A 12,590-nucleotide genomic window follows, 5' to 3' on the forward strand; every position below is an offset into this window, starting at 1 on the left:
ATTAATCTGATTAATTCTGTTCTTTAAATAAGGACAGGCTTTCTATACCCAGACCTGGTTATCATTTTACTCTAAACATTTTATTCTAATTTCTCTTCCAAATGAACTGCTAATCCTAGAAGTTCACATTCTTTCGCCACACACAAATACAGGTGGTCCTCAGCTTACGAGCACAACCGAACCCAGAATTTATGTTGCTAAATGAAAAATTTGTTAAGTGAGTTTTGCCCCATTTTATGACTTTTCTTGCCACATTTTTAAGTGAATCATTGCTGTTGTTAAATTAGTAACATTGTTATTAAGTGAATCTGGCTTCCCCATTGAGTTTGCTTGTCAGAAGCGGATTCACAAAAGAGGATTACATGACCCCAGGACATTGCAATTGTCATAAATATGAATCGGTTGTCAAGTATCTGAATGGAAATTACATGACCAAAGGGATTCTGCAATGGTCATAAAGGTGAAAAATGGTCATAATTCACTTTTTTCAGTGCCATTGTAACTTTGAACGGTGACTAAATGAATTGTTGTAAACTGAGGATTACCTGTATGTTGTTTTGTATCATGTTTCTCAATGGATAAATGAACAAGTATAATATTGATGTTTAATTAAGTTATCTTTAGTTAGTTTTAGAATTTGTATAGAGAACAGATCACATTTTAAGTCATATTTATGTTGAAAAATTGAAATTTCAGAATGAGTCATGCTGTATAGATATATATACATATATATACATATATACATATACATATACACACACACACGCATACATATAGATTTTCATGGGTACAGGTATGCAGGTCTTGGCATATTCGGGTCTTTTCCTGTGTAAAATTGAAAGTATCTTGGCGATGTTTAAACGAGGTCCCACTCACCATCTTCAGGCTGGTGCTTTCCGCTTTGTGCTTGTGCGAGCAAAGCGTGATTGAAAACCTGGAATGTTACATCACAGCCATCCGCTCAGGATATCACATCACGGAACTCAGGAGGTTAAATAGAAAACCTCAGGATGTTGCAACACAGCCAATGACCCAGGAGATTACAGCACAAGACCCAGGATGCCACAATAATAGAACTCAGAAGGTCATCACACAGCCTATGACCCAGGTCATTACGACCCAGGAGATTACATCACAAGACCAGGATGTCACAACAATAGAACTCAGAAGGTCATCACACAGCCCATTAGCCAGGTCGTTACAACACAGGAGGCTGATAGACACACAGCCAGTACCTCAGCCTCACAGGTTCTTATGAAAAAGCCAACCAATCTGCAAACATCAACTCCATCAACCAATCAAGAAATAACAACACAGCCAACCAGCCCACTTACAACAGAGCCAGCACACCACACGTCCCCACCAGTATTTATAGAGAGACTGCAGCTCCGATCACGCTTTGCTCGCACAAGCACGAAGCCAAAAGCACCAGCCTGAAGATGGCGAGTAGGACCTCGTCAAAACGTCGCCAAGATACTCTCAATCTTACACAGGAAAAGACCCGAACACGCCAAAACCTGTGTGTGTGTATGTGTGTGTGTGTGTCTAGCTGGCGAGAACAATTTTAAAGCATAAAGCTGAAGGATTAAAGCAAGGCATCTCTACAAGGACACATGTGTTGATATAAGGGGATATTTTTGTAAAGCCACAGCAAAACAGCAAAGAAGAAGGCATCCAGGCTGGCCAAAGGTAACACTCAGCAACATTTCAAAATTACTGGCATATGTCCATTTGAAAGGACCCCAAGAACTAAGAAGTCGGCAATTTATATAAAGAGCTATGTGTCCCAGATAAAGTGCCTGAGGATACACCTTTCCAGTTCTAGGGAACAGAGTTTGCCAACAATATTTTTAAACAGGTTCACGTAAGGTATTCTATAAGCAGAGGAGCTGACTCATTGAAGGAAAAACCAAAGCTTTAACCAAAGCTTTAAAAGATAGTACCAAGCTCTAGCATCTGCAGATATCAAGACAGTCATCAAATATAGAACAGCATTCTTAACACATCTTGGAACAGCAAGGATAGCTTCAATAAACTTACTCTGAACTGCTTCAAGGTACAGGTTTAGTTATTATAAAACTGAAAAATGGCTTTGACTATGAAGATCTTTCAATCTGGATGTATAAAAGTAACTCCTTTCAAATGAAAAATTCTGAACTCATACTTATTACAATATATGTGGAAAAAATACAGAACCAGAAAAATGACAATATAACCTCTTCCCCATCAACTCCTCCCCAAAATCCACAAAAGTCTACTGCTCAATAAAACTAATGAAAATCACAGCGGCAAAGCTGGTTTATATTTATGCTATCTATCAGTACGGATTTAGAAGTGGGGGAAATAATATTTTTAATAATTCATAATAATATAATAATTATTCATTTTGCCAGCTTTGTTCTGCATTTTTTTTTAAAAGAGATAAAATAGCAAGAGCAATAACACTTAGACAACGCTTTACAGTGCTTTATAGCCCTCTCTCTAAGCGGTTTACAGAGTCAGCATATTGCCCCCAACAATCTGGGTCCTCATTTTACCCACCTCGGAAGGATGGAAGGCTGAGTCCATCTTGAGCCTAGTGAGATTCAAACTGCCAAATTGCAATCAGCAGAGGTAACCTGGAATACTGCACTCTTCACCACTGCACCACCATGGCTCATAATAAAAGCTGGAGGTGAAGTTAATATTTCCCAGTTCCACAAAACACAAAAGCATCAATATCAGCCAAATGACTGCATAGGGAGCTTTTCTTTTAAAAAATTGAAATAACAATGGGGTAGAAAGTAACAATTGATTCCTAGAAATAATAAGATAAGCAATTTCAATAAGCAAGAGATTACTAGGAACTATTACTTGTTCTTACTTCCATATTACTAGGTATTCTAATGTACTAGAAAAAGTGAAGAGACACAAAGAGATGAGAGAGAGACTGGCTAATGAGCAGAAAAGGAATGTGGCTAGTAAGAATAACTTGATTACATAAAACAGAAAATGGTAATTAGATCTAAGGCCAAGTTAAATGGGATAAGAGGCCCAGAAGATAAAAACCTATGTTGGAAAATAGTCTTTTGTTTCTTGACAATGCTCCAGCCATTGAAGTTATTACAATCTGGTTTTTTTAGATGACAAAACTAATTAAAACCAAATGTTCTGCATTCAGTACAATATTGTGCATTATATACAAAACACTTAACTTGCAGAGGTCAGTTATAATTGCTTTAGCCATTTCCGCCCAACTGAGAGATAACAAATCTTTTAGGATTATCTACTCAAACATGAATGAAGACTGATCTGACTATTAAATTGGTTGGAAACATATCCAACACACTTGTCATTGTTCATAATATTTACATGTACTGAGGACTTTAAAATCTCAACTGTCTTAACCAGCTGTCATCATAGTGTCAACCTCCGGTCAAATAGATGTGAAATAAGGGTTAGCAAATTAGTTTTGCTTTAGAAATAACTACTGGACAGCATAGTTATTAAAATGATTTTGTTTATGGTATTGGAATTTTATCCATCAGATTTTATTATTTTGAATATAAAAAAATAACAAGGAAAGCATTTATTAATAATAGGAGGAATCAGGCTTTTAGTTACTTCAACTGGATTACAAATATAGAAAACTAGAAAAGATTATTAGGGTATCTTAAATAAGCAACCACTGTAGAATTCCTTAAGGCACAGAAACAGTTGTTTATTACAATTTTATGTTTCTTGATAAAAATATCAATTCCAAAAATATTTAAATTAAAATTTATGGATTTATACTGCATTGTCTCTAAAGATATATTCAAGAATATTTACATGAAATAGAACTTAAACTATTTTAAAAGACTTTTTTAAAATTCTTACAACATGATAAAATGTCATATATAAAAGTTTTAAGAACTGTTTGTTTTTCTTTTTCTATTCAGGCCATTGTCCTGAGAGTAATCCTTCAACTCAAATAAAATAATCATAAGGAGGCATAACTGTTCAAAGAGTGAATGGAAAAAAGGAATAAACTTGAGGAATAGGAGGAAGAGCTGTAACCCTCAAATAAAAGAAATTTGAATCCAAGGCAGATCTGTCACATGAGTAAGTGTCTCAGACAAGGCCTTCCCTGGTTCTCATAAAGATAAGAGGGGAGAGGTGGGGAAGTGCGTTCAGACTTGCAAGATTCAGTTACTATAAATTTAAAAGGAAGTAATTTTAGTTTGTACAACTTTCATTTCCGAGTCAAGTCTATTTTGGAACACTGACAAAGTCCAAATCACTGCCAATAATTCAATTCACCAATGATAATCGTTTTATGGATGTTTAGGTCCCATTGGATTGGTTTTGATATAATGTTAAACCACATAAACAATCCAACAACATACTCCTGAGAAGTTACAAGAAAATTAGAATCTAGAGCAGGGGTCTCCAACCTTGGCAACTTTAAACTTGTGGACTTCAACTCCCAGAGTTTCTCAGCCAGCTATGCTGAGGAACTCTGGGATTTGAAGTCCACAAGTCTTAAAGTTGCCAAGGTTGGAGACCCCTGATCTAGAGGGCAGAAATTCTATTCATAGTTATATTCAGACTATGGTTTGATTTCTATTTGAACCACTTTGAAGCAAGGGAAACCATAAAGTGGTTGGTTTTAGTTTAACATGACATGCCCATAATAGGTTATCAAGCATTGTTTATAGATTATCTGTGAACCCAGTTGTTGCAGTTTATTTAACAAAATGCAATCTACACAATGAGTGAACAGAGCTACTGTAGTTGGTTATTATATAATATGATAGTTTGGGGCTTGTAGCAACACTTACACTATATAAGATTATGCAATATGAATAACAGGGCTTATAGAAAAAATAATATTGGGTCTCAAGAATGAAAAACATTTGTAATTAAAATATAACCAATTGCAATTAATAAAGTACATACTGTAGAAAGTTAAAACAGAGTTAAAACAGAGTTAAATTCATAATTCAATAATGAAAATTTAGAGTAATATCTTGAAAATAAGTGATGACAGGTTGATGGATAAGACATGAGGGGCATTGAGGCTGCAGTATTATGGAGGCTGATGATCTCTTTCTTGGAGATTTATTTAAAAACACAGTTAGTGTTTTGCCCTTTTCTTTCCCTTATATAGATACTGCTCACATTTAAACAAGAATTCCATGTACTGTTACCTCTCCTTTCTACATTGTAAGCACTACCTTCTAGCCAGTTCATTTTTAAAAATGCACTCAAAACTGAAGAGAACTCAGAAGCAAAAAGCTTGTGGTGGCTTGTTGGACTTCCTCCTGCCTTCTATTTGCTGTTCAACAAGTTATTGGAGACTCTATCGAAACTTCCTCTATCTATATGGGATTGAAGCAGTTTATCTAAGGCCGCTTCGTCCACTTCATCAAACTCTGCTTTTCAACAGCAACACAATATGCTTTCATTTTGGCAAGCTCTTTTATAGGATCAAAGCCTTTAAAATTAGAAATAAAACCATGCAAAATATTTTGCAACCTCACTCCAATACTTTATCATATCAATTACATTTCTTATGTTGAATCACTTTAAAATTCAAAGACAATTCGTACATTCTCATTTTCAGTAATTGTGATCAACACCTTAAATGTGTGTGCCTTTTAGAATGTTTCCTATACAATGTTTTAAGGCAACAATAATATTTTAATTGGGAATTGGTGCACTGGGGTAAAAACAGGGCTTGGGTGAAATAATAACAGGAGTCATCTACAACATACAGCAACAGCCACTATGTTGGAGAAACAGGCAGAAGACCAACAGAATGCATACATGAACCAACTAGCAATGAGAAGACAGCAACATTTGGACAAATTTAACCACAGTTCATTGAATATTAGTAGCTCTTAAATTTAGTCTAAGCACTTAAAACCAAGGGCTATGACTCAGCAATTACATCCAGCCCATCACAAAACCTGAAATCAGATCAGCACTCAGAAAGGTATTTAAAGGTAACTTTAAAGGCCAGTGCACCCCCAGACACACTCCAAAGCGCACTGAAGATATCGCATCAAATGGAGACGAAACCTTTGCAACCAAATTGTCAAGCTCACAGCTCAAATCAATAACTTAACCATAGTTCAACTGGGAAACACTGACCATCCTAGACAATTCAAGTCTAAAAATGCTAGGGAATTTCTGGAAGCCTGGCACTCTGACTAATTAGCCATCAGTAGACACATAAACAGAAATGGCAGTGAAAGTCTGACTCACAGACGAACACAATACAGAAGCCTGATGATGGCAGATGAGATTCTGCCGAAATGTCGCTACAACTTTAAAAGCACAACTATAATGACGTGGGAAAATACCTGAACAGAGCTGAATACCATACATATAAATACCCACGAAAACTTAAGAAAACAAATATAAATAATATCTACATATTATGCAAAAGATACCTAGTTAATGTTAGTTTGGATAATGAAATGTCGGGAAAAAACCAACCAAGCTCAGACAGTACCAAGGTCATTAAGAAAGGGACTGTATTCATAAAGGCTTATTAATTTTTATAACATTTATTAATCTCAAAAGATGCTACAAGACAATTCCTGATTTTTGATCACCATAAAATAATATAGCTTTCTTTCTACAAGGTATGCGAATTGATTTTTCATGTTTATAATATAACCATGCTTTGAACTTTCAATAGCACTTAAGGAAACTTATACTTACATATGACCCGAGGAATTAAATTTTAGTAAACAGTATTTTTTGAAGATATGCAGCATAAGGAAATGTTTTTAAAATATTAAAAATGCTCTTAAAAGCAAATATCCATCAATAACAAAATCAAGATGAGTACAGCTGTCTTATCTTAGTAAACGTTAAAATTGTACAGAAAAATATCCCTTTACTTTGTTGTTTGGTAGAAAATAAAATTTAATGACAGTTAGACTATGACCATAAACTGACCTTTCCTCTATAAACACTATAAGGTTCCTCTATGAACTTAAAATCAACAATACATCCATCTTCCCTAGACGCAAGGGCTGAGTAATTTATTTTTATACTTATATCACTGTATTACATGTTTCAAAGTAGTATAATTAGTTAATTGGAAGTAAATGTAATATATCCCAAAAATGTTTAATTTTTCCTGTGTAATTATCACAATTTTCACAGTTGTAAATGGATAATGGAGACTTATGATAGTTTAGTCAAAACAAATAAGGGTAATAATTACTTTCCAATATAGTTTCCTGAGTATGAATTTCTTTAAAAAAAATCTTTTTTTAACCAAATTGTCTGATACTAATATTTTTATTCAGTCGCTCCCTTTTCTTTAAATGAACAAATATTTAACATAGCTGTTCTAAATATCTAGTGTTTTCAACAATAAAATGAATGTGTATGCTAAGGAAATGAAGATAGACTGATCAAGCATTATATGTGTCGTGACTTTGTTAGATCCAGAAATATTTTACTTATTACATTTATTACCTTAAAATAATTAACTTTTATTCAGATCCCAGACTACTATAGACATCCCCCTTTATATAAAAGAAGGAAAGCATAAGTACAACTTTTCAAGTGGTATGAACCTAAGAGAGCCCAATCTACCCAAAACCTGACTGTAAAACACAAATTAAAAATTAAAATTAAAATAAGCAAGAAAATGGTTAGCGAACACCTATCTGATCTTGACTAATATAAATCAACGGTCCTTGATGGATTACACCCCAGAGTTCTGAAGATGTTATCTCACAATCATTGTACCATATCTTTCAAAAATCATGGAACATCGGAGTATTATCTGAGGATTCAAAGATTCAAAGATGTGGTTCCCATTTTCAAAAAAGCAAGGAAAAAAAACAGACCCAGGAAACTACAGACCAATTAGCCTAACACCAATACCTGGGAAAATACTGGAGAAGATAATTAAAAAACAAATCTATGGAAATCTAGAAACCAATAAAAGTGTAAGTAGAAACCAGCAAGGGTTTGTTTAAAAAAGACCATGCCAAACCAATCTTATTACATTCTTTGACCAAGTGAATAAACTAATAGACCAGCAAAATGCTGTGGACATAGTATAGTCACAAGGAATTCGACAAAGCATACCACAACTTAGTTCTTGGTAAGCTAGAAAAATGTGGGATAGACAGCATCAGCACCACATGGATTTGTAACTGGCTGACAAACCATACTGAATAAGTCGTCCTTAATGGTACTATGTCTACATGGAGTGAAATAATCAGTGGGGTACCTGATTACTGTCTTAGGTTCTGTCTTAGGCCCAGTACTCTTCAATATCTTCATAAATGACTTAGATGCGGGAATAGAAGGGGGACACATAAAATTTGCAGATAACACTAAGGTGGCTGGAATAGCCAACACCCCAAAAGACAAGCTCAGGATCCAAAAAGACCTTGACAGACTTGAACAATAGGTTCTATCCAACAAAATGAAATTTAATGTGGAGAAAACCAAGATTTTACACTTAGGCAGGAAAAATGGAAGGTAGAAGTATGGATTAGGCAAAGCCTGGCTCAAACACAGTAACTGTGAGAGGGACCTTGGAATCCGAGTGTATGATCACTTAAATATGAGCCTGTCATGCCCCTGGTGGAGACTGACTCTGAGGGAGAAGAGGGACAGCTGACAGGGAGTGGAAGTGTGGCTCTGGAGGTTATAGAGGAGGCCGGCTGAGCAGTCAGAGGAGGACCCAGGCCCATCCCCTATCCATCCTAGGGCACACACGGAGGAGAGGATAAGGTGATTAGGGGCTGGAGACTAAAACATACGAAGGGCAGTTGCAGGAATTGGGTATTGGCCAGTCTAGAGAAAAGGACTAGGGGGACGTGATCGCAGCCTTCCAACATCTCAGGAGCTGTGGCCCACTCGGAAGAGGACCTTGATCCTCTTCATGGGCTGCAGCTGTGACAAGTGAATAAGAATACGGATGAATGCTGGAAAAAAAGCATGGAAATATTTCCAGTTTATGATTCCTTCCTGAGTTTGGCGTCCTTCCCAGTGTGTATTATCTGTGGACGCCCTCCAGCTCTTATCTTGCCTGGTTTGTGTAGCTTTTTCCCTTCTTCTTGTAACTGTTTGTGTGGAGTATTTTGGCTTCCGTCAAAAATATTCGGAGCTTGGAAACAAAGTGAAGGAATAAAAGGGGCTTCACCTGTTTTCTGTGTCTGTGTTTGTTTTGTATCCTACCCTGGGTCATCACAGAGCCAGCAAGGTACGACAGCAGCAAAAAAAGCTAATACAATCCTTGATTATATAAACAAAGGCAAATCAAAATCACATGAAGTACCGGTTTATAAAGCCTTGGTAAGCCATAACTGGAATACTCCATCCAATTTTGGTCATCATATTACAAAAAAGATGTTGAGACTTTGGAAAAAGGGCAAAGAAGAGCAACTAGGAGGATTAAAGCAGGGGTGTCAAATACATGTCCTCATGGCGGCGTCACGTGATGTATCAGCACCTTTTTTCCCCACAGAACGTGGGTGTGACTAGCGCGTAACACATTTGGCCCTCATGCCGGGAGTTTGATATCCCTGGCATGGAGACTACAACATATAAAGAATGGTTGCAGGATTTGGGTTTGGCTAGTCTAGAGAAAAGAGGGATTAGGAGTGACATGAGAGCAGTACTCCAATATTTGAGAGGCTGCCACAAAGAGGAGGAGGTCAACTTATTTCCAAGCCCCAGAGGGTAGGACAACAAACAATCAAGGGAAACTTATCAAGGAGAGAAGCAACCTGAAATGAAGGAGAAAGTTCTTAACAGTGAGGACAATTAAGCAGTGGAACAGCTTGCCATCAGAAGTGGTACGTGCTTCATCACTGAAAGTTTTTAAGGAGAGACTGAACAATAACTTGTCTGAAATGGTCCAGGGTCTCTTGCTTGAGCAAGATCCCTTCCAGCTCTATTCTGATTAATTAATCTGATTAATTCTGTTCTTTAAATAAGGACAGGCTTTCTATACCCAGACCTGGTTATCATTTTACTCTAAACATTTTATTCTAATTTCTCTTCCAAATGAACTGCTAATCCTAGAAGTTCACATTCTTTCGCCACACACAAATACAGGTGGTCCTCAGCTTACGACCACAACCGAACCCAGAATTTATGTTGGTAAATGAAAAATTTGTTAAGTGAGTTTTGCCCCATTTTATGACTTTTCTTGCCACATTTTTAAGTGAATCATTGCAGTTGTCAAATTAGTAACATTGTTATTAAGTGAATCTGGCTTCCCCGTTGAGTTTGCTTGTCAGAAGCGGATTCACAAAAGAGGATTACATGACCCCATCACTCTTTATGACATTGCTTCAGTTCACTGAGGTTTATGGCCCTAAATACGACAGCTTGCAAAATGAACTATATATTTACAATGAAAATAATTTCTGAAGTAGAATGTTTCCAAGTCAAAACTTAGATTCTTAGTTATTATATTATTCTAATTCTCACAAACGAAGGTAAATGTCTCAGATTAACATTGCAGGATCCAATCTGAGTTGATTATTGGGACCAAAGATTTTTTATTCCAAGTTTTCAAGCTTAATGATGACATAAATCATTGATTTTTGTTTCCTTCTACTGCTGCGCCCTCATCTCCTAAGTGTCTGATAAGTTGATGTTCCTGCTGATTGACAAGGGGCTTCGATCATTTCTCTGCCTATTGTTGTCCTGCTCATCCAACATTTGTAGTACTGCAAAATTGAATTAATGTCTTTGTCAATTGCTGCATGAGGCTACAATGAGTTTGGATCTCCTTGTCTAACTGCTCGCTTGTGTTCTCATGTTCTGTTGGTTCAATCAATCTTTATTACGGCCATAGACCAGTACCATAAAAAAGCATTAAAACAATAATAATAATAAATAGAATAAAAGGCAAACAGAATATATTACAGTTGATGGTGGATTATCAGTGGGCAATTAAACTTTACCTAATTTTCACAGAGCAAAATTTGGCCACATTTAAAGACAAAATCATTTGTACTGATCTGACAGCAGTAGTTTCACATAAAAAGAGCAGTATTTCCTGGATACTTTATTAGGTATGGTGTTATAAATTGAGTCTGTAAGTCCTTATAGAAGATACAGTACAGCAAGATGTGAAGCTATAGCTTCAATGGCCCCTTGTCCACAGGGGCACAGTCTCAGCTCATGTAGTAGTATTTTTGTTTTGGCCCTCCAAAACTGCTATGGGAAGTGCACTGTGGTATGCTAAGATTAAGTTAACAACTGGTTTGCCCAGTGTCAGGTTGGCCCTCATGGGCGGCTCGTCTCGCATGTGCAGCGGAGCTGGAGGACGGGGATGGGCCATGCCTCCCATGTTGGCTAACCTGACCCTGGGTGAACCAGTTGTTAAATTATTTGAATCCCACCACTCACTGGCTCCTTTTCTTCAACAAGATGGGGCCCTTAATTGGTTTAGGTGGGAGGAAGAGTACAACACTTTTGGTCACTCTGAAGCTGTCCTTAAACATATTTGGATTTATATAACATAGTAAGCCAAAACACAGATCCAGTATTCTGATCCATCTGTAATGTGTGAAGCACACTAATGAAAACCTTGTTTTCCACTCAACTTTTAAATGCTGATATTTTTCAGAACCAATTCTTTTAAATGGTTTGTAAATACAAACATTTGTTTGGCTAACAATTCCTAAATTGTTGATTTTGAATAAATACATGAAGTATTAATTTGAAAGTTATTAATTGTTTTCATTAATGAAATTAACAATGAATAAATCTGCCAGGGAATCACCACATATAAGTTTTTTAAAAATTTGAAAGTTTTCTGCCCATATATAAAATTCCCTTTTAATCATTAGTACTTATTTTTTTTAATTAAAAGACCACAAGTTTTTCTACAGCTTAATTAGAATTAATTAGAAATCATTTGTAAAGTACAATAGCAAAAAAAACAAAAAAAAAACCCAAATGTGATGACTTTGAATTGTCAAATAGGGAAAGTTAGAAATTGAAGATGTACCCATTCCTGTTCCAGCTGGAGCAATCTCTCTGGAAAAGATTTCTAATGCTTCTTTCTGTTTATGAAATACAGCAAGCCAAATAACAATTTCTCTGGGACCCTGTTTTGAAATATTAGAAGAGAGAAAAGACAGGTTAATAGAACAAACAGGAATTTGTTTACTATACAATTATTTTAAAAGTGAAAAGCAAAATCTAAACTGTGAATCAGAAATCATAAGCTGCAGTAACTTAAACTATATACTACTTCCCGGAACCTTAATAAGAAATTGTCATTATTCTGTAAAATTTGTAACTGAGCACTCTTACTAAACCTTATGTTAAACTAGCTGGATACCCATGCTTCATGACAAAACTTTGTGATCGGGCTATGCAGGAGCCCAGGCTTTCCTTCTTTCCTCCTTTCCCTTCCCGTCCTCCTTTCCTTTCCTTCTTTCCTCCTTTCCTTTCCTTTCTCCTTTCCTTTCCTTTCTCCATTGCATTCCATTCCTTTCCATCTCTCCATCATCCATCTCTCTATCATCCATCCATCCATCCATCCATCCAGCAAAAGTGTTGTAAAATACGATCCTCCAACTGTTGTTCCAAAAGGTGTTTTTTTTTTTTGAGGAAACTGC

At 36.2% G+C, this 12,590-nt stretch overlaps 1 protein-coding gene across 1 annotated transcript in view; it reads right to left on the reverse strand.

Annotated features, from left to right (window-relative positions):
• LOC113417444 (uncharacterized) overlaps positions 1 to 12,590 on the reverse strand; it is a 124,918-nt gene that overhangs the window by 69,134 nt on the left and 43,194 nt on the right. Inside the window, exon 13 of the mRNA XM_026675845.2 lies at positions 11,975 to 12,074. Coding sequence (XP_026531630.1) covers positions 11,975 to 12,074 — 100 coding nt within the window. The remainder of the gene's footprint in view (positions 1 to 11,974; positions 12,075 to 12,590) is intronic.

The sequence above is a fragment of the Notechis scutatus genome, chromosome 4 (assembly GCF_049901735.1).
Source record: "Notechis scutatus isolate UNSWTSFEM ecotype Mainland chromosome 4, rNotScu1.2, whole genome shotgun sequence".
NCBI lineage: Eukaryota > Metazoa > Chordata > Lepidosauria > Squamata > Elapidae > Notechis > Notechis scutatus.